Source organism: Chiloscyllium punctatum, chromosome 1 (assembly GCF_047496795.1).
Source record: "Chiloscyllium punctatum isolate Juve2018m chromosome 1, sChiPun1.3, whole genome shotgun sequence".
Classification (NCBI taxonomy): domain Eukaryota; kingdom Metazoa; phylum Chordata; class Chondrichthyes; order Orectolobiformes; family Hemiscylliidae; genus Chiloscyllium; species Chiloscyllium punctatum.
In genome coordinates this window covers 23,543,997-23,566,324 of record NC_092739.1, presented here as the reverse complement: position 1 = coordinate 23,566,324, position 22,328 = coordinate 23,543,997, and the positions used below count along the sequence as shown (strand labels likewise).

The window sequence follows — 22,328 nt, the reverse complement described above, 5'->3', positions numbered from 1 at the left end:
AAAATTGGAGGTGTAATGGACAGCAAAGAGTAAAATAGGATCTTGATCAGATAGACCAAGGAGTGGCAGATGGAGTTTAATTTAGATGAATGTGAGGTGCTGCACTTTGGAAAGGCAAATCAGAGCAGGTTTTATACACTTAATGATAAGGTTCTGAGCAGTGTTGCTGAACAAAAAGACCTTGGAGTGCAGGTTCGTAGTTCCTTGAAATTGGAGTCGCAGGTAGAAGGGGTTTGGTATGCTTTCCTTTATTGATCAGAGCATTGAGTATAGGGATTGGGAGGTCATGTTGTTGCTGTACAGGGCATTGGTTAGGCCACTTTTGAAATATTGTGAGCAGTTCTGGTCTCCCACCTATAGGAAGGCTGTTGTGAAACTTGAAAGGGTTCAGAAATGATTTAAAAGAATGTTGCCAGGGTTGGAGGGTTTGAGCTACAGGGAGAGGCTGAATAGGCTGGGGCTGTTTTCCCTGGAGTGTTGGGTGACCTTCCAGAGGCTAATAAAATCATGAGGGGTATAGATAGGGTAAATAGACAAGGTCTTTTCTTTGGAGTGTGGGAGTCCAGAAGTAAAGGGCAAAGGTTTAGGTTGAGAGGGAAAAGATTTTGCTTCTTACCCCAGTTTAATTGGGACCCCCAACATATGGAAAATGAAATATTCCAACCTTTGGCTCCAACGTTAGGCTACATTGTGGTGTGGAGTGGTTGGGGGAGGGGGTGAATTAGACAGCTACAGCAGGGGGGAGAAGCAGAGGTCTTCAGAAATAACCAAAAACTGGCCAATTTCTATTTTATAGGAGTATCCATAAGTAAAGGCTTTTGGAGTCACTACATGTTTTTTTCTGAAATAAAAATAGGAAATGCTGGAAATACTCAGCGGATCTGGCAGCATATTTGGTGAAAGCAAGAGAGTATAACATGAGGGTGTTTGACATCAATCTGGAATATTAATTCTGCAATTCCCTCACCACAAGTAATCTTATCTGATGCTTTGTTTCATGCAAAATCGCTATTAACCTGATCAAACAATCGACAACTTGGTATCTTAGTTATTAGCCAATGATTGCTTAGTGATTGCTTCACCAACTTACTTGTATCCTGCTCTTGTACCAGCTGGCAGAAGCAGGATCTAAAATTGTCTAAATCTAACCATCCCTGCTGGCATTGGAATGTTGGAGTTTGTTTACCAGGGTATTGACAGCATCCACAGTTCTTTTTATTATATTAGGATATTATTCTTCACATATCCTCATTATAACTTGGTATTTTTGAAACATTTCAGTTTATGGCATCTGACATTCTTAATCTTAGTGAACAATGTATTCATACAATTGTCAATGTTTTGACATTCATAAAAGCTTCTAGCATACTTATTTGATGATTCATTTCTAGACTTCAGATTTTGAATCAAATCATGATACCAGCTGGGGAATGCGAGGTGAGACATCATTTCAAATAAATTATTGAAATTCAAAATTTATAGAAATAGATATTTTGATTTTCAGTAATCTGTTCTAATTCTTTAAAGTCATTCCTCAATTCTCTTTATTATGATCTCTTGTTTTTACAGAATACAAGGTAAGAAGTTGACTTCTCAACTTAAGTCTTATCCACCATCTACCAAGTGCATCTGACCAGGTTAAATTCTTGGTCTTTCTTCCCTTGTGTTTTATTCAATTATGTGTTGAATAGTGAGAGCATTTTAAGTGAGTTGCAGAATGGTACAAAAGAGCCAAATTGCCGATTCCCACACAATGAGCTCTTGGTTTTAGCAATCCCATCAGAGAAGGATGGAAAGGCAAATGTCTCCCTTTGTAGACAGAAAGAGCATTAAAAGTGAAAGTTGTTTTTAAGATCTCATTCTAATGAATCATTGACAAGTATCATTGATAAGGAAAGGACAGTAAACAAAATGACTTATCTTTTACGAGAACCAATTTGTAGAGTGAATCTGAAATTAGTTAAAAATCACAAAACACCAGGTTATAGTCCAACAGGTTTATTTGGAAGCACTAGCTTTTGGAATGCTGCTCCTTTATCATGTGGTTGTGGAGTATAAGATCCTAAGACACAGAATTTATAGCAAAAGATTACGGCGTCATACAGTGATATATTGAACAAACTTGGATTGTTAAGTCTCTCATCTTTCAGAATGGGTTACAGGTTTTGGTTCATTAATATATAAATCCCAGAACTTCTGGGAAAGCTATTGCTTTCAAATAAACCTGTTGGACTATAACTGGTGTTGTGTGATTTTTAACTTTGTCCACACCGGTACCTCCAAATCCTGGCTTCAACCTGAAATGATTCCTCTTTGCCCAATTGACTGAACTGCAAAGGGTAAATCTCCGTATCACCTTTGGAGCCCTCTTTCCATTACCAATCCTTTGAACACATAATTGTGCTTCTGTCTTCCCTCTCTATTATGCCCATAACATATCCCTGCAAAAATATCCCTTCCTTTGCATAGAAAATCAATTGATAACCAAATTCTGCAAAAATCCATTGACACCATAGGCTTGACTGAAAACTGCATGGTTGACAATTTTTACTGCTTTCCGTTTCCCCAATCCAAGCTACCTCATCGAGTTATATATTCCATCATATGTTATCCTCCTCAAAATGCTGGCATTAAAGGTAAAGTCACCATATTCCCAGAGAGAGAGAGTGATGACTGGCGATAGTTTAACCAGAGGGTAATTATGCTTTAGGTAAGTGAGAGATTGAGAAGGAGAATCCTTCAATCATTACCTCAGCCAATGTGGGAATTGAACCCACACTGTTGGCATCACTCTGCATTGCAAACCAACCAACCAGCTGACCTAGCTCTGCCACTAATTTTGCCCCTTCGCCAACGATTTCACTCTTGCTACCAAAGCTGCCTGTCTTGTTGTAAACTTCTCAATTATCATTGCTCACTTACTGTTTCCTGTATAGAGCGATTTCAACATCCAGTTAAATTCCTTCTGCTCATACTTCTCAGATATCTTCAGTTCACTATTCTCACCAGATTCTGTAAGGATGTAGATTTTATAGCGACCTAAGATAGTAATTGTAGATTCAATTTAAATAGGCAAGTGTAAAATTATGCATTCACATTACAAAATAAGCAGAGAAACCATAGAATTGTTGTCAAATAGAGTCATCAATTCATAGAGATGTACAGCATGGAAACAGACTCTTCGGTCCAACCCGTCTATGCTGAACAGATATTCCAACCTAATCTAGCCCCATTTGCCAACACCCGACCATATCCCTCTAAACCTTCCTATTCATATACCCATCCAGATGCCTTTTAAATGTTGCAATTGTACCAGCCTCGACCACTTCCTCTGGCAGCTCATTCCATATACACACCATTCTCTGCGTGAAAAAGTTGCCCCTTAGGTCACTTTTATAACTTTTCACTCTCACCCTAAACCTCTACCCTCTAGTTTTGGACTCCCCCACCAGGGAAAAGACCATGTCTATCTATACCCTCATGATTTTATTAACCTCTGAGGTCACCACTCAGCCTTTAATGCTACAGGGAAAACAGCCCCAGCCTGTTCAGCCTCTCCCTATACCTCAATCCTCCAACCCTGGCAACATCCTTGTAAATCTTTTTTTTAACCCTTTCAAGTTTCACAACATCCTTCCATTATGAAGGAGACCAGAATTGCACACAATTTTCGAAAAGTGGCCTAACCAATGTCCTGTACAGCCGCAAAATGACCTATACTCGATGCCCTAAACAAGAAAGGAAAGCATACCAAATGTTTTTTTTCACTATCCTATCTGCCTGTGACTCTTCTTTCAAGGAGCTATGAACCTGCACTCCAAGGTCTGTATGTTCAGCCACACTTTCTAGGACCTTACCATTAGGTCCTGCTAAGATTAGATTCCATTAGATTAGATTCCCTACAGTGTGGAAACAGGCCCTTCGGCCCAACAAGTCCACACCGACCCACCGAAGCGCACCCACCCATAACCATTTCCCTACATCTAACACTACGGGCAATTTAGCATGGCCAATTCATCTAACCTGCACATTTTTGGATGTGGGAGGAAACCGGAGCACCAGGAGGAAACCCATGCAGACACGGGGAGAATGTGCAAACTCCACACAGTCAGTCGCCTGAGGCAGGAATTGAACCCAGGTCTCTGGCGCTGTGAGGCAGCAGTGCTAACCACTGTGCCACCATGCCGCCACGGTTTGCTAAGATTTGCTTTCCCAAAATGCAGCACCTTGCACTTATCTAAGTTAAATTCCATCTGCCACTCCTCAGCCCATTGGCCCATCTGATCAAGACCCTGTTATGATCTGAGGTAACCTTCTTCGCAGTCCACTACATCTTCAATTTTGGTGTCATCTGCCAACTTGCTAACCTACCCCCTATGTTCATATTCAAATCATGTATATAAATGATGAAAAGTAGAGGACCCAGCACCGGTCCTTGTGGCAATCCTCTGGTCACAGATCTCCAGTCTGAAAAGCAACCCTCCAACCCTCTGTCTTCTACCTTTGAGCCAGTTCTGTATCCAAATGGCGAGTCCTCTCTGTAATCAATGAAATCTAACCTTGCTAACCAGTCTCCCACGGGGAACCTTGTCGATCACCTTACTGAAGTCCATATGGATCACTTCCACTGCTCTGCCCTCATCAATCCTCTGTTATTTTTTCAAAAAACCCAATTCGTGAGCATGATTTCCCAAGTACAAAGCCATGTTGACTATCCCTAATCAGTGAGTGCCTTTCCAAATACATGTACATCCTGTCCCTCATGATTCCCTCCAACAACCTGCCCACCACTGACATCAGGCTCACCGGTCTATAGTTCCCTGGCTCGTCCTTACCACGTTAACCAACCTCTAGTGTTCCGGCACCTCACCTGTGACTATCAATGATACAATCTCAGCAAGGGACCCAGCAATCACTTTCCTAGCTTCCCACAGAGTTCTAGAGAACACCTGATCAGGTCCTAGGGATTTATCCACCTTTATGCATTTCAAGACATCCAGCACTTTCTCTTCTGTAATATGATTATTTTTTAAGATATCACCATCTATTTCTTCACATTCTACATCTTCTCCAAAGTAAACACTGATGCAAAATATTCATTTAGTATCTTCCCCCATCTCCTGCGGCTCCACACAAGGGCCACCTTGCTGATCTTTGAGGGACGCTATTCTCTCCCTTGTTACCCTTTTGTCCTTAATGTATTGTAAAAGCCCTTTGATTCTCCTTAACCCTATTTGCCAAAGCTATCTTATGTCCCCTTTTTGCCCTTCTTATTTCCCACTTACATATACTCCTACTGCCTTTATATTCTTCTAAGGATTCACTCGATCTCTCCTGTCTATACCTAATATATGCTTCCTTCTTTTTCTTAACCCAACCCTCAATTTCTCTAGTCATCCAGCATTCCCTATACCTACCAGCTTTTCCTTTCACCCTAACAGGAATATCCTGTCTCTGGACTCTCATTATCTCATTCTGAAGGCATCCCATCTTCCAACCATTGCTTTATCTGCAAACATCTGTCCCCAATCAGCTTTTGAATGTTCTTGCCTAATACCGTCAAAATTAGCCTTCCTCCAATTTAGAACTTCAACTGTGAGATCTGGTCTATCCTTCTCCATCACTATTTTAAAATGAATAGTATTATGGTCGCTGGCCCCAAAGTGCTCCCCCACTGACACCTCAGTCACCTGCCCTGCCTTATTTCCCCAAAGGTCAAGTTTTGCACCTTCTCTCATTAATACATCTACATACTAACTCAGAATTTTCTTGTACACATTTAACAAATTCCTCTCCATCTAAACCCTTAACACTATGGCAGTCCCAATCTGTTTGGAAAGCTAAAATCCCCTACCATAACCACCCTATTATTCTTACAGATAACTGAAATCTCCTTACAAAATTGTTTTTTCAATTTCCCACTGACTATTAGGGGCTCTGTAATACAATCCCATTAAGGTGATCACCTCCTTTCTTATTTCTCAGTTCCAGAGAAATAACTTCCCTAGATGTATTTCCAGGAATATCCTCCTTAAGTACAAAGTTAAAAATCACACAACACTAGGTTATAGTCCAACAGGTTTAATTGGAAGCACACTAGCTTTTGGAGTGAAGCTTCTTCATCAGGTGATAGTGGAGGGCTCGATCGTAACACAGAATTTATAGCAAAAATTTACAGTGTGATGTAACTGAAATTATACATTGAAACATTGATTGTCTGTTAAGCCTTTCATCTGATAGAATACAGTGATAGTTTTATTTCTTTCATGTGTAAATCACAATACCTTTTTTTTAAAGTTGCATTCTCGGGTTAGCTGTTAACAATGCTGATAGCTAGACAATATGTTGAAGGTGTTAGCCCCCTGTGTTCTCTGTCTATGACCTGATGTTTAGATTGATTCTAATCTAAAAAGTGAGCTAACAGAGTTTTACATAAATTCATGCAGTTTTTGAGCTCAGAGTTCTACATGAATATATGCAGTTTTTGAGCAAAGTGCAATGTAACTCTGCAAGTACAAGTTCACCCCACAAAATATATGTGTGCATGTGGGTCTTTGAGTGTGTCTGTCTGTCTGGGGTGGGGGTTGTGAGTGTGAAAAAGTGTGTGTGTGTGTAGTGAGTGCAGAGTGTCTTAAGTCTGTGAGGGGGTGCATGTGTGAGTGTGGGTGTATGTGTGTTTATAAGGATGTGTGTGGGTGTCTTTGTGCATGTATGTGTGTACCTGTGTCCGTGTGTATGTGAGAGTGTGTGTGTGTGTGTGTAGTGCAATGGTAATCACCTGTAATGTGACATGAACCCAAGGTCTAGGGTGAGGCCCTCCCTATGAGTACCGAACTTAGCTATCTGCCTCTGCTCGGCCACTTTCCTCTGCTGCCTGTCCTGAAGTCCACCTTGGAGGATGGTCACCCGAAGGTCTGAGGCTGAATGTTCCCCATCTAGGAGGGAACCCTCCTGTCTGTTGATTGTTGTGCGGTGCCTATTTATCCGTTGCCGTAGTTCGGCAACTACCAGCTGATCCGACCAAAGAACACACCCGAGAATTAAACACACTGATCAGAACTTTGGATCCAGTTCTTCAGAGTTCCCTACGCGCCCTCATCCCACGTACTTCTCGTGTAGGCGACTTCTACTGCCTTCCAAAGGTACACAAAGCCAACACACTAAGATGTCCCATCGTGTCGGGCAATGGGACCCTCTGTGAGAATCTCTCTGGCTATGTGGAAGGCATCTTGAAACCTATTGTACAGGGGATCTCCAGCTTCTGTCGCGACATTACGGATTTCTTACAGAAACTCAGCACCCACGGACCAGTCGAACCAGGCACATTCCTCGTCACAATGGACATTTCCGCACTCTACACCGGCATCGCAGCAACAGCCTCAGTACTAAACACCAACAACTGCCAATCTCCAAACACCATCCTGCAACTCATCCGCTTTATCCTCGATCATAACGTCTTCACCTTTGACAACCAGTTCTTCATCCAGACACACGGAACAGCCATGGGGACCAGATTTGCACCCCAATATGCCAACGTTTTTATGGACAGGTTCGAACAAGATTTCTTCTCTATGCAGGATCTCCAACCAACATTGTACACCAGGTACATTGATGACATTTTCTTCCTCTGGACCCATGGCGAGGAGTCACTGGTAAAACTACACAGTGACATCAACAAGTTTCATCCCACCATTAAACTCACCATGGACTACTCTCGACTGTCTGTCTCATTCTTGGACACGTGCGTCTCCATCAAGGACGGACACCTCAGCACCACACTCTACCGCAAACCCACAGGCAACCTCACAATGCTACACTTCTCCAGCTTCCACCCAAAACACCTTAAAACATCCATTCCCCACGGACAAGCCCTATGCATACACCGGATCTGCTCAGATGAGGAGGAACGTGACGGACACCTGGAAGTACTCAAGGATGCCCTCACAAGAACAGGGTACGATGCTCAACTCATCGACCGCCAGTTCCAACGTGCCACAGCAAGGAACCATAATGACCTCCTCAGGAGACAGACACCTGCTGCAACTGACAGGGTACCCTTCGTTGTTCAGTACTTCCCAGGAGCTGAAAAACCACGCCATGTTCTTCGTGACCTGCAACACATTATCAATGAGGATGAGAACCTCTCCAAGGCTTCCCCACACCTCCACTACTTGCCTTCAAACAACCGCCAAACCTCAAACAGATCATTGTTCGTAGCAAACTGCCCGGCTCTCAGGACAACTCCATACAACCCTGTCACGGTGGACACTGCAAGATGTGTCAGATTGTGGACATAGATACCACTATTACGCGTGGGAAACACCTCCCACCTTGTACATGGCAGGTACTCATGTGACTCAGCCAACGTTGTCTATCTTATACTTTGCAGGCAAGGATGCCCGGAGGCATGGTACATTGGGGAAACCAAGCAAAAACTACGACAATGGATGAATGGGCACCGCACAACAATCAACAGACAGGAGGGTTCCCTCCCAGTTGGGGAACACTTCAGTGGTCCAGGACATTCAGCCTCGGACCTTCGGGTGACCATCCTCCAAGGGATAGGCAGCAGAGGAAAGTGGCCGAGCAAAGGCTGATAACTAAGTTCGGTACCCATAGGGAGGGCCTCAAACGGGACCTTGGGTTCATGTCACATTGCACTACACACACACACACACACACACACACACGTTCCTACACACACGGACACTCACACACACACACGGACACAGGTGCACACAGACAGCCACACACACCCTTACAGACACACACACTCCCACACTCTCACATGCACCCCCTCACAGACTTAAGACACTCTGCACCCACTACACACACACACACACATTTTCACACTCTTGTAAATTTCTCATTGCCTCTAACTGTTGCTCCAACCAATCCATTTGATGTGACAGGATTCGCAACCAATGACATTTACTGCAGATATGACCCTCAGTAACCCTTAAACTCTCCCGAAAATCCCATATCCAACAAGAAGAGCATATCATTCTACTAAAGGTCATTTTGCTCCTTCCAATCTACAGACCCAGAAAATAGCACTGTCTTATTGCTCTACAAAACACTGCTCCAGGCTAATTTAACACTTATGGCTTATATTTTTCAAATTCAATCAAGAGACAGATCCCAATAAAACGTATAACCAAGAAAGAGCCCAGTCTACTTGCTATTGCAGATTTACAGCAAAGCTATATGTAAAACTATTTACTTACCTGTTTCTCTGCTGTGACCTCTCCCAAACAGATTCCTCCATAATGACCAAGAAAAGATCAAAAATAAACTCTGTAATCTTTCAAAATGTCAAGCCAATGTTTGGTTTCCATTAAGAAATAAAGTGAGATGATAGCCTAATTGGATAGCAAAAAGGTGGCCTCGATGAATCTGTGATCTTCTCCTGCCTTGAGATTTATTCAGATGTTAATTTGCCATTAGAAATGAAAAAAAAAGTTACAACTGAATTTGTTCTGTTGAGTTACTTTAACTTGTTTCAGGTTTATCCATATGAAATGTTAGCTGTTACAATGAAAGCACGTGTCAAGCTACCGAAGGATGTGGATAGGACCAGACTGGAGGTAAGAATGTTTGTGATGAAGGGAAGGACTGGCAATTAGAATTGTTGTCATGTAAATGTGTTCTCATCATGCTTGATCTTGTCTGCAGTTCACTGCCAAAGTTTGCGATGTAGACGGGTAGGAGGCTGGAAGAACAGTCAGGCAGCATCAGGAGGTAGAGAAGTTGACATTTTGGGTGTAACCCTTCATCAGGTCTGGGGGTGGGTGTGGGGGGGAGCTGCTGATAAAGGGGGTGGAGGGGTTAGAATGGTGAAGTGGGGATAGGTGAACACAGGTAGAAGGTACAACCTGGTTAGTCATTGGGAGGAATGACTCCAGTTGGTGGCAGGGAGAAGTGGAAGGGAGGAGGAAGGCCTGGGAAGGGAGTTGAGGAATGGGAAGGGACGTTATTTGAAACTGGAGAACTCAATGTTGAGTCCTCTGGCCTGTAGGCTGCCTAGGCAGAAGATGAAGCATTGTTCCTCCAATTTGCGGTTTGGTTCATTGTGGCAATGGAGGAGGTCAAGGATTATCATGTCGGAAAGGGAGTGGGAGGGAGAATTAAAATAGGCAGTGACTGGGAGGTCCTTGCAGGCTGAGCTGAGATGTTTGGCAAACCGTTCCTTAAGTTTATGTTTGGTCTTTCTGATGTAGAGAAGACCACATCAGGAGCACCTGATGCAGTAAACTAGGTTGGAAGAGAGGCCGGTGAACCTCTGTCTCACCTAGAAGGGCTGTTTAGAGACCTGGTTGGAGGTGAGGGTGGGGGGGTGGCGGTGTATGGGCAGGTTTTGCATTTTTTCCGTTTGCAGGGGAAGATACTGAGGGTTCGGGAGGGTTGGAGGGGAGACTGGCACAAACCAAGGACTGTCAAAGGGAACAGTCCTTGCAAAAGGCAGAGAGGGATGGGGAGAGGAAAATGTTCTTGGTGGTGGGGCCTAGTTGGAGTTGGCAGAAGTGTTTAAGGATGATGCATTGGATGTGGAGACGACTGGGGTGGTAGGTGAGGATAAGCAGGACCCTGTCTTTATTGGAGGACGGGGGGTTTAGAGCAGTGATATGTGGAATGGAGGTGGTCCAGTGGAGAGATGCCTGAATGACAAAGGGAGGAAAAGCACATTCAAAATAGGTGGACATCTTGGATTCTTGGGAGTGGAATGTCTCCTCCTCCGACAGATTCAGTAAAGGCGGAGGAATTAGGAGAATGGGATGGAGTACTTGCAGGATACTGGGTGGGAGGAGCTGTAGTCCATGTAGTTGTTGGAGTCTGTGGGTTTGTAGTAAAAATCCATCTGGAGACTGTCACCGGAGATGGAAATGGAGAGGTCAAGAAAGGGGAGGGAGGTATCTGAGATGGACCAAGTGAATTTGAGGGTGAGGTAGAAGTTGTGAGCTACTACTCCAGTCCGGCCTGGGTGCAGGATGCTGCACCGATGCAGTCATTGATGTAATGACTGAAGAGCTGGGGCACAGTACCTGTGTAGGTACTGAAGAGGGACTATTCGACACAGCCAACAAGGAGGCAGGTATGGCTGGAGCCTATCTGGGTGCCCAAGGCTACCCCCTGGATTTGGAAGAAATGGGAAAGGTTGAAGGAAAAGTTGTTGAGGTTACAACCAGTTCAGCGAGGCATAGGAGGGTATTGGTGGAGGTGGACTGGATGGGTTTGTAGGAGAGAGGGCCTTGAGACCACTCTTGTGGGGTATGGACATGTATAAGGACTGCAGGTCCATAGTGAAGATAAAGTGCTGGGAGCCAGCGAACTGGAAGTTACCGAAGAGATGGATTGCGTGGTTGGTGTTGCAGATGTAGATGGCAAGTGCCTGAACCAAGACCAAACCACAGATAGGAGGAACAACACCTTGTCTTCCACCTGGACAGTCTTCAGCCCAGAGGATTCAGCATTGAGTTTTCCAATTTTAAACAGCCTCCCTTCCTATCCCCACCCATCCCTGCCACCAACTGGATTCATTCCTCCCACTGACCAACCAGGTCGAACCCTCTACCTGTCTTCAGCTATCCCCACTTCACCACCCTGCCCCTGCCACCCCCTTTATCTGCAGCTCCCCCGATGCACACCCCAGTCCTAAAGAAAGATTACACCTGAAACATTAACTTCTCTACCTCCTGATCCTGCCTGACTTGCTGTGTTCTTCCAGCTTCCTGCCTGTCTACTTTGGATTTCAGAATCTGCAGTTTCTTTTTGTCTCCAACAAAGTTTGAGGTATAACAAGCAATGTAAACCAACATGTCAGTATCTGAAGCAGAAGAGTTCTAGTTTGTGAATTATTACATCAATTCTGAAAAGTTATTAGCCTATGCTTACTTTTCAGATACTGTGCACCTGTGTGCTTGCATTATTTTGTTTGACATGGTCAGCATTTTCAGTTTTCACAAACTTCCATAGTTGAAATGTATGTTTGAATATGGAGCAGTTTGTTTTTCAGTAGTAAAGAAGATAACACTTGATCTTATATCATTAAATTTGTGCATCCTTTAAAAATATTCTGTTTGATAATCACAAGTTGTAACAATGACATCAATCAAAGAAGGAGGACTCAAAATAATGTTTTTACTTAATTCATATTGCTGTTGTGTATTTGACATGGCAGATTAGCAGGTAGACTATGATTAGAAACCTTATAAAAACTTGTCTAGCCACATCCAGGCAGATGTTGCTCATATTAGAGATCATCTGGGATTCAGATGAGAATTTTACAATGCACTGTGACAAGCAATTAGAGCAGATTGTCATGTTTTCTTTGTTTTTTTGCCCCAAGGAAACTATAATAAGGTGTTCTAAATTAACAAAAGAAAACTAAACCTCTTTGAAATTACATTGTCAACCTAGATATGTCTGAGAGCTGTTCAAAATCTTTAATGGAAGAACTTTTTGAAAGAGCGTCTGTTTACAAGTGAGTCATAATTATGTGTTATATCAACAGGCTGAGTTAGGGGAGGAAAGTAGCTTTCTCCCATCTAATATGTCTCAGTGAAATTCATGGAGTCCATCAAGAATTCATAACCCTGTATAGGCAATCATGTGGATCTTCTCAAGGGCATTTATTGACTCACAGTGAAGTGGATGGTGGTGGGAAGGCAGACTTTGAATACGCATGAAGAGAGACATACTTCTAACACTTTTGAGACCTGAAAGGATAGCAACGACATTAAAAGAACAATACCAACAACTTGTATTCATATCACACCTTTACCTTTAACAATCTAAAATGTCTAAAGATTATTTACAGGACATTCTAAAGTAAGATTTGACACTGAATCGCAAAGGACAATAGGATAGATAGTGAAAACTTTGGGTTAAAAGGTAGGTTCTATCGAACAGAAATAGCAACAAGTAAAGAGACAAAGATTTTCTCTGGTTTTTTCCAGAGCCTAAGATCTTGGGCAGGATAAGGCACAACTGCCACTTCCATTGGCTTCTGAAGATGCCCAAATTAAATAACGTTAAAAATCACACAACACCAGGTTATAGTCCAACAGGTTTAATTGGAAGCATACTAGCTTTCGGAGCGACGCTCCTTCATCAGGTGATACCCCAGTCCAACACCAGCATCTCCAAATCAGAATTAAATAACGACAGAGATCTTGGAGTGTCGTGAAGCTCAAAGAGATTATACTGATAGGGAGGGGAACGGTCACTGAGCGACTTGAACATAACAGTGAATTTTAAAATCCAAGCATCAGTTGACCATCTGTGAGCACAAGAATAATGAGTAAACAGAGTTTTGTGTGAGTAAGGATAAGGAGCAGATTGAGTTGACTGAAGTTTGCAGAGAGTAGAATGTGGGAAGCTGGCCAAGAGTGCATTTTGATAGGCATGTCTAGAAGTAATAAAGGCATTGATGAACATCAGCAGCAAATGAGCAGAGACAGGGATGCAGTTGGGTGATGTTACAAAAGTGTAAATAAACATTCAGTGTTGGCATGGTGACAGTGAAAGCTGTTTTGGAGCTCCTTGCAGCTTGTAAACTTTCTACCCGATCTCAGTTCAGATGCTTCTGCCAATGTCTACTGAATACCTTGTACCCTCATCCCAGTTCCCTAACGTTGAGACATAACAATTTTATAAGCCATGCATTGCAAAAAGCTGTATGCCCAAAATAGATTGATTTTGATGTATTTTATCGTTACTGGGAGTTTGGTTTCAATACGGTTGATGCGTTAAAATGAAAGAAAGACTTGTATTTACATACTGACAACCAGACTGCTTAAAGAGCTTTCACAGCCATTGAAGTGCTTTTTGAAGTGTGGTCGCTATTGTAATGTATGAAAAGTGCAGCTGATAGGCATTTAACAAACTGCCACAAATAGTAATGCTGTTATTACCAGAAATTGAGTTTTTGCACATTAATATTGAGAGGTTCCTATAAACCAGAGATTGATAAAATGATCCCCATTGGCCCATTATATTGTTCACAAAAATAATTGGAACACTTAAATGTGCATAGTCTTTTCCTTAAAGAAAATGAAATCTTGAACAAGGTAAAGGGGAACTCCAATAATACTAGGCAGGTGCTACTAAAAAATGGAGATAGTGAGGACTGCAGATGTTGGTAAGTCAGAATTGATAAAGAATGGAGCTGGAAAAAGCACAGCAGGTCAAGCAATGGATTTGATGCTTCAAGTTGGACCATTTCATTAGGACTTGGGTTCCAGCATGAAACGATGATTCTCCTACTCCTCAGATGCTGTTTGCCCTGCTGAGGTTTTTCCAGCTCCACATTTTATTGACGCAGATGCTACTAAAAACATATTAATGAGCCATCTTCACCTAGAGACCACATGTGACAGGGTAGACTTCTATTCACAAGGGCCATGGAGTTCTGGGGTTCCTCCATTCATTTTCCAGAGGGAATATCAAAGGATAGTTGCAATTAAATAAATTTAAAATAATGTCAGTTTCATCTCTGGTCATGTCCACCAATCATCTGGCGGACATTTGCAGTTGGCTTAGTGATTTAGTGTCAGCACCTGAGAGGCTGTGGCCATGTGCATTCCTAACATTGAGGATTCCTGCCCTGACTCAATCTGCTCCTATGCCACTAACCTTTAGTAGGTAGGATGATATATATTGTTTATATATTATTTTTATATATATGTAGGCCATTCTGTCATCCAGTCCATGCCAGCATTTATGCTCCACTTGGTTCTCCTATATTTTCTCATCTAAATTTACCATTGTAATTATCTACTTTCTTTTCCTGAATATTTTTCTATATTCATGCATCAACTGTGCATCTCGCTTTCTCGTTCAACATTTGTTTTCACTCCTACTTGCCCTTGAGATGTTGTGGTGAGCTGCAGTCAATGGTTGGTAGGTAAACCCATAATGCTGTTAGAAGGGAGATCCAGGATTTTGACCCAACAATGTTGAAGAAATGGTGATATGTGATAGAACATAGAACATAGAACATAGAAAAATACAGCGCAGTACAGGCCCTTTAGCCCTCGATGTTGCGCCGATCCAAGCCCACCTAACCTACACTAGCCCACTATCCTCCATATGCCTATCCAATGCCCGCTTAAATGCCCATAAAGAGGGAGAGTCCACCACTGCTACTGGCAGGGCATTCCATGAACTCACGACTCGCTGAGTAAAGAATCTACCCCTAACATCTGTCCTATACCTAACCACCCCTTAATTCAAAGCTATGCCCCCTCGTAATAGCTGACTCCATACGTGGAAAAAGGTTCTCATGGTCAACCCTATCTAAACCCCTAATCTTGTACACCTCTATCAAGTCACCCCTAAACCTTCTTTTCTCCAATGAAAACAGCCCCAAGTGCCTCAGCCTTTCCTCATACGATTTTCCTCCCATACCAGGCAACATCCTGGTAAACCTCCTCTGCACCCGTTCCAGTGCCTCCACATCCTTCCTATAGTATGGCGACCAAAACTGCACACAATACTCCAGATGCGGCCGCACCAGAGTCTTATACAACTGCAACATGACTTCAGGACTCCGGAACTCAATTCCTCTACCAATAAAAGCCAGTACGCCATATGCCGCCTTCACAGCACTATTTACCTGGGTGGCAACTTTCAGAGATCTGTGTACATGGACACCAAGATCCCTCTGCTCATCCACACTATCAAGTATCCGACCATTAGCCCAGTACCCCATCTTCTTGTTACTCTTACCAAAGTGAATCACTTCACACTTGCCTACATTGGACTCCATTTGCCACCTTTCTGCCCAGCTCTGCAGCTTCTCTATATCCTGCTGTAACCTGCCACATCCTTCCTCACTGTCCACTACTCCACCGACTTTCGTATCATCCGCAAACTTGCTCACCCAACCTTCTAGCCCCTCCTCCAGATCACTTATAAAAATGACAAACAGCAATGGTTCCAAAACAGATCCTTGTGGAACACCGCTAGTAACTGCACTCCAAGATGATCCTTTACCATCAACTACTACCCTCTGTCGTCTTCCAGCCAGCCAATTCCTAATCCAAAACTCCAACTCACCCTCAATGCCATACCTCCGTATTTTTTGCAGTAGCCTACCATGGGGAACCTTATCAAATGAAAATCCATATACACCACATCTACCGCTTTACCCTCATCCACCTCCTTAGTCACCTTCTCAAAGAATTCAATAAGGTTTGTGAGGCACGATCTGCCCTTCACAAAACCATGCTGACTATCCTTGATCACATTATTCCTATTCAGATGTTCATAAATCCTATCCCTTACAATTCTCTCTAAGACTTTGCCCACAACGGAAGTGATATGATATGCTTATCTAATTTTCCCTGAAATGTATGTAAATTATGCCTTTCAACCACTCCCTGTGTTAGCAAGTTCCATATTCTTACTACTCTAAGGATAAAGATGTGTTTTCTAGATTCTCCATTGGATTTCTTGTTGAAGATCTGAACAACATTAATGATCCCTAGTTTTCTTCCCAACAAGAGGATACATTATTTATCATCGTATTAATGTTATGGAGGGAGGCAGTGGTATAGTTGGCATGTCACGTACCCAGTAATCCAGAACCCAGGCTAACATTCTGGGACGTGAGTTTGATTCCCACAATGATAAATAGTACAATTTGAATCCAGTAAGGATCCGGAAACAAAGTTTGTCTAACAGTGACCATGTAACTAATATCAATTGTGGGGACCAAAAGGTCCCGGTAAGTGGGAGGTGCATGTAGTCATTGCCCATGAAGCACACCTTGAGAGGTAACTGATTGACTCCAAGATGGAGACCCCAGAGGAACAAGCTGGAGCTGCTAGGTTACTACTCTAACTTGGTAAAAACAATGACTGCAGATGCTGGAAACCAGGTTTGGATTAGTGGTGCTGGAAGAGCACAGCAGTTCAGGCAGCATCCAAAGAGCAGCGAAATCGACGTTTCGGACAAAAGCCCTTCATCAGGAAGGGCTGCTCCTTGGATGCTGCCTGAACTGCTGTGCTCTTCCAGCACCACTAATCCAGATACTACTCTAACTTGCATGTTGGGAATTGTTCCCATGTAGTTTCTAGTGAGAATCTATTCAGTACATGGTGGGAAAATGGGACTTCTTGCTTTTAATGTCAGGAAGCAAACCACTGCTGACTTCATGATATTACCCCAACTTTCTCATCTTTGCCCACGTAGTTCAGAGGCTGGTAAGGTTCTGCCTTTAGAGTTTTCCCTGCTTCTGAGGAATTGAGCATTCCTTCACTGCAATAAAGCCCATTACTGCCCTCTTCTGACTAATTCTCACCATTGCACTTTTAATTTTCTAAACATTTTGACAGCTGTTTGAGGATTCTGAATGGAAAGCTAAATTTGAATGAATCATTAACATCTCAATAATTACACGGATGTGGAGGAGAAGGGGAAAGTATCAGCATCTGATAAATTAATAATCACAGGAAAGGCAGAGGTGCAGTCAAATTTGATGAGAAATTCTGAATGGAACTTATTTCCCATCCAATGAGGAGCTGGTTTGGGAGGCTTGTGGACTGCAAAGCCTGCCTGTGGTATACTCTGTCCTCTCAACAGCTTTTGTTTCTAAAATAGAATGAACAGTTTTATTGTAATTAAATATGGTAAGACAGCTACCAAGTCAGCAAAGGATTTGGACACGTTGTGAAAACTATGACGAGTTTTTTTCTGATATTGTAAGTAGGACTTCCAATGCACTGGAGTTCAAAATTGATTACTTTTCTATCAAAGTCAGGAAAGTGAATCTTCTGTCTTAGAATGTCAGTAATTACCTGATACTTGATGCAGATAGATAGGGATTACTGTCAGGAGAGAAGTTAAGATCAGGTTGTTGGGGTGGGGGCTGTCTTTGATTGTGGGAGAGGGTTGTGGGGGAGGAAGCAGTACTTAATATTATCATCTCCCTCAGCCATAGAATTTCCCAAGCCATGCAAAACTCTGCAGACATTAATCCAAATAATTGCTAAAATCTGAGGCCTGCAGCTTCATAACCATATTATAATTACTGACTTGCCACTCAGGAACAGGTTATTCTCCTGATACCAATCCATACTGCTTGAAACAGAATAGGTCTTCTGATATTTAATTTATTCAACTTCAATGCATTTGGCTGAAGATACACAATTTAGTTCTGTGTACTTTTATAGGTAGCTTACCCTCTGCTTTTTTGGAAAGGTTAAAGTTTCCCCCAAAAATTCTGAAATTTCAATAGATTAAAATTACTTTATTGTCATTAATGGTCCCTTTTCACATCAAGTCACAGGTATGTTAGTTTACAATTTAATTCTTTCGAGATTGTTGAACATCAGAGTAAAAATTAATTAGCATTACGCGATCACTTGCAGTAGCACAATTACATGCATTAAGACATTTCCGTTTTCCTCAATAGATAGAAATTAGAATCTGTTTTGTTACTTGACAAGTGCAGCTGCGAAGAGAAGAAAAATGGAAAGTGACATATATATATGAAACTGGACTTGTCGGGTCCTTGAGCCCAGAGCTGTGAAACAAACTAATTTCTCTTTTTTAAAATTTCTATTTTATTTGTTAGACTATTGTGACAGGACCCATATTCTGAACTTTTTATTTCTTTATATTTTGAATTTATTACTGTGATTTTTTTTACTTTTGGAGGTCAGTAGAGGTCAGTAATGCTGGACATTTTCTTTATTTTTAATTTTTTCTCTAAGAATTTTACTCAAGAATCTCTGCATAGGTGCCTTTGTACCTAAGATGATGCCATAAGTGGCAACTTGTAAACTTTTCACTGGACTCATTTGAGTACATGTGACAATTAAGCTAATTCATTCATTCATTCAAACCATTGAATTTTAAATTAGATGATTAGATTACTTACAGTGTGGAAACAGGCCCTTCGGCCCAATAAGTCCACACCGCCCTGCCGAAATGCAACCCACCCATACCCCTACATTTACCCCTTACCTAACACTACGGGCAATTTAGCATGGCCAATTCACCTGACCTGCACATCTTTGGACTGTGGGAGGAAACCGGAGCACCCGGAGGAAACCCACGCAGACACGGGGAGAACGTGCAAACTCCACACAGTCAGTCGCCTGAGGTGGGAATTGAACCCAGGTCTCTGGCGCTGTGAGGCAGCAGTGCTAACCACTGTGCCACCATGCCACCCAAATGGTCATTATGCCATCAAAGTGGTATCTGAACCACATAGGTTCTGCACTATAACTTAAATCAATGAATGTTTTGCTGCTCATGATGGTTGTGAGGGTTTATTTTCAACCTTCTCTCCATTTCTCCTCTGTTACATTGAAAGTAGGTTTTGCTTCTAGACCTTAGGCATACCTTGTTGTTTAATCTAGGTGCAATCAGCATGCAGAGTATACTGATTTGTTAGCAGTAACTTACAAACAATAGAGTTGCTGTTTGGGTGAAGTCCGTTTGTAAGCTATTTTGAGCTTGACTAAACGCAGAACAACAGATAAACATCCAAAGTCCTTTTAACTCACATAAAGCTTAGTTCCAGCATGGCAGAAGGAATTGGTCTGGTAATAAATAGTGTTCCCATGTTAGAGGGACCATGGATGGTGGAGGGGTCTCTTGAATGGGTAGTTTAGGTGTGCATGTGCAAAACATCCACATCAACCCTCCAAAGAGTAACCCACCCAGACCCATTCCCCTGCACTTACCCCTGACTAATGCACCTAATCTACACATCCCTTAACACTATGGGCAACTTAATATAGCCAATTCACCTAACCTGCACATCTTTGGATTGTGGAAGGAAACCAGAGCACCCAAAGGAAAGCCACGCAAACACGGGGAGAATGTGCAAACTCCACACAGACAGTCACCAGAGGCTGGAATTGAACTCGGGTCCCTGGCGCTGTGAGGCAGCAGTGCAAACCACTGAGGCACTGTGTCGCCCCAGTTTGTTGGAGGCAATCCTGAGGGATAGGATTTACATGTGTTTGGAAAGGCAAGGACTGATTAGAAATAGTCAACATGGCTGCGTGCATGGCAAATCATGTCCATTAATTTAAATTCAGTTTTTTGAAGATGTAACGAAGAGGATTGATGAGGACAGAGCAGTGGACATGATCTGTATGGACTTCAATAAAGTGTTCGATAAGGTTCCTCATGGTAGACTGGTTAGCAAGGTGAGATCAAGGTGAATACAGGGAGAACTTACCATTTGGACACAGAACTGGCTTGAAGGTAGAAGGCACAGTGGTTGTGGAGGCTTGCTTTCCAGACTGGAGGCCTATGACCAGCGATGGGTCACAAGGATCAGTGCTTTTCATCATTTATTTAATGGTTTGGATGCAAACGTAGGAGGCTTAGTTAGTAAGTTTGCAGATGACACCAAAATTGGAGGTGTAGTGGGCAGCAAAGAAGGTTCCCTCAGAGTTCAACGGGATCTTGATCAGATGGGTCCATGGGCCAAGGAATGGCAGATGAAGTTTAGTTTAGATAAATATGAGGCGCTGCATTTTGGAAAGGCAAATCAGGATAGGACTTGTACATTTAATGGTAAGTTCCTGGAGAGTGTTGCTGAACAGAAACCTAATAGTGCAAGTTCATAATTCCTTGAAAGTGGAGTCATAGCTAGACAGGATATTGAAGAAGGCATTTGGTATGCTTGCCTTTATTAGTCAGTGCACTGAGTTTAGGATCTGGTTGTACAGGACATTGGTTAGGCTACTTTTAGAATACTGCATGCGATTCTGGTTTTCCTGCTATAGAATGGATGTTGTGGTACTTGAAAGGGTTCAGAAAAAATCTACAAGGCTTTTGCCAGGGTTGGAAGGTTTGAGCTATAGGGAGAGGTTGAATAGACTGGGACCATTTCCCCTCGAGCTTCAAAGGCTGAGGGTGACCTTATAGAGGGTTATAAAATCATGAGGGACATGGATAGGGTAAATAGACCAAGCCTTTTCCCAGGGTGAGGGAGTCCAAAACTAGAGGGCACAGGCTTAAGGTGAATGGGGAAAGATTTAGAAGGGACTTGAGCAGCAACTCTCTTACACAGAGGGTGTTTCATGTATGGAATGAGCTGCCAGAAGAAGTGGTGGAGGCTGGTACAATTACAAATTTAATGCATCTGAATTGCTTTCTGCATAGGAAGGGTTTAGAGGGATGTGGGCCAAATGCTGGCAAATGGAAATAGGTGTATTTAGGATATATGGTCGGCATGGGCAAGTTGACTGAAGGGTCTGTTTCAGCTGTACAGCTCAATGACTCTATATAAGTACAAGTGCTTTTTGTTTCTTCTTTCCAATCCATGTAAAACATTACAGAAAAAGAATACCTGAATTGAACAGTGAGCTGGACTTTTTCTACTTTTTGGTTGTTATTTTAGGGTGTTACATGGCTTACAATGATGATTCTCACCCTCCCTTCACGGCTCATCTTGTCTCCTTTCTCATGTAGGTGTGCAAAATCCCAACACGTTTGTCTACCATTCATCCACAAAGTAGACCAACTAGTGGAAAGAAATACAAACCTAATGTTTCATCTCAAGTTATCTTTCTTCAAAACATTTCATATCCTCAGTTCAAAAGACAATGCCCGTGACAATGTGACACACCATATGTATAGCAGTGAAGTGAGTGTTAGTACCAGGCCTATATGACCAAAGGTCTCTGGCCCCTACACAGTTAAACATGCACAGTCAGTGTGATGTATCTTCCTTGTTATGAGCTGATCTTCATTGTAATTGAGCTAAACTTTCCATTTTTTTTTGGCTGTTACTATAGGAAAGTTTCATGCTTCACAATAACATTTCTCACTGTCTTTTTGCTCCTCACCTTAATTAATGAATTGCACTGGTATCCTATTCATGAAATCATGGGCGGGGGAGGCAAAATTCCCAATGGTGCCTGGACTTAATAGCGCATAAGCCAATACTGCTCAAGGTAAAATCCATCTGCTCACTGCTTCAAACCAGGAACTACCTCACACAGTCTTAGGAAACCAAAATGTCTCAGAAAGGGAAGCTGGCACATCACTTTCCACGTGGGGCTGTAGAGGTCTTAGTGAATGGGGTGGTCAGTAGGAGGAGGAAGTGCGGACTGCAGATGCAGGGGATTAGAGTCGAGAGTGTGGTGCTTGAAAATCACAGCAGGTCAGGCAGCATCCAAGGAACAGGAGAACCAATGTTTCAGGCAAGAGCCTTTCTTCAGAACCCGAAAACGTCTAATCTCCTGCTCCTCAGAAGCTGCCTAACCTGCTGTGCTTTTCTAGCACCATACTCTCGACTCTGAGAGGCAAGTACAAGGAAGTAAGGTAGTTGTTGCTTATTAATGAAATTCAGAACA

General features: G+C 42.6%; 1 protein-coding gene across 1 annotated transcript in view; it reads left to right on the top strand.

The window, feature by feature from the left end:
• Window positions 1-22,328, top strand: part of ablim2 (actin binding LIM protein family, member 2) — a 407,210-nt gene that overhangs the window by 317,496 nt on the left and 67,386 nt on the right. Inside the window, exons 19-21 of the mRNA XM_072577791.1 lie at window positions 1,392-1,437; window positions 1,570-1,577; window positions 9,507-9,587. Of these exons, the coding sequence (XP_072433892.1) occupies window positions 1,392-1,437; window positions 1,570-1,577; window positions 9,507-9,587 (135 nt within the window). The remainder of the gene's footprint in view (window positions 1-1,391; window positions 1,438-1,569; window positions 1,578-9,506; window positions 9,588-22,328) is intronic.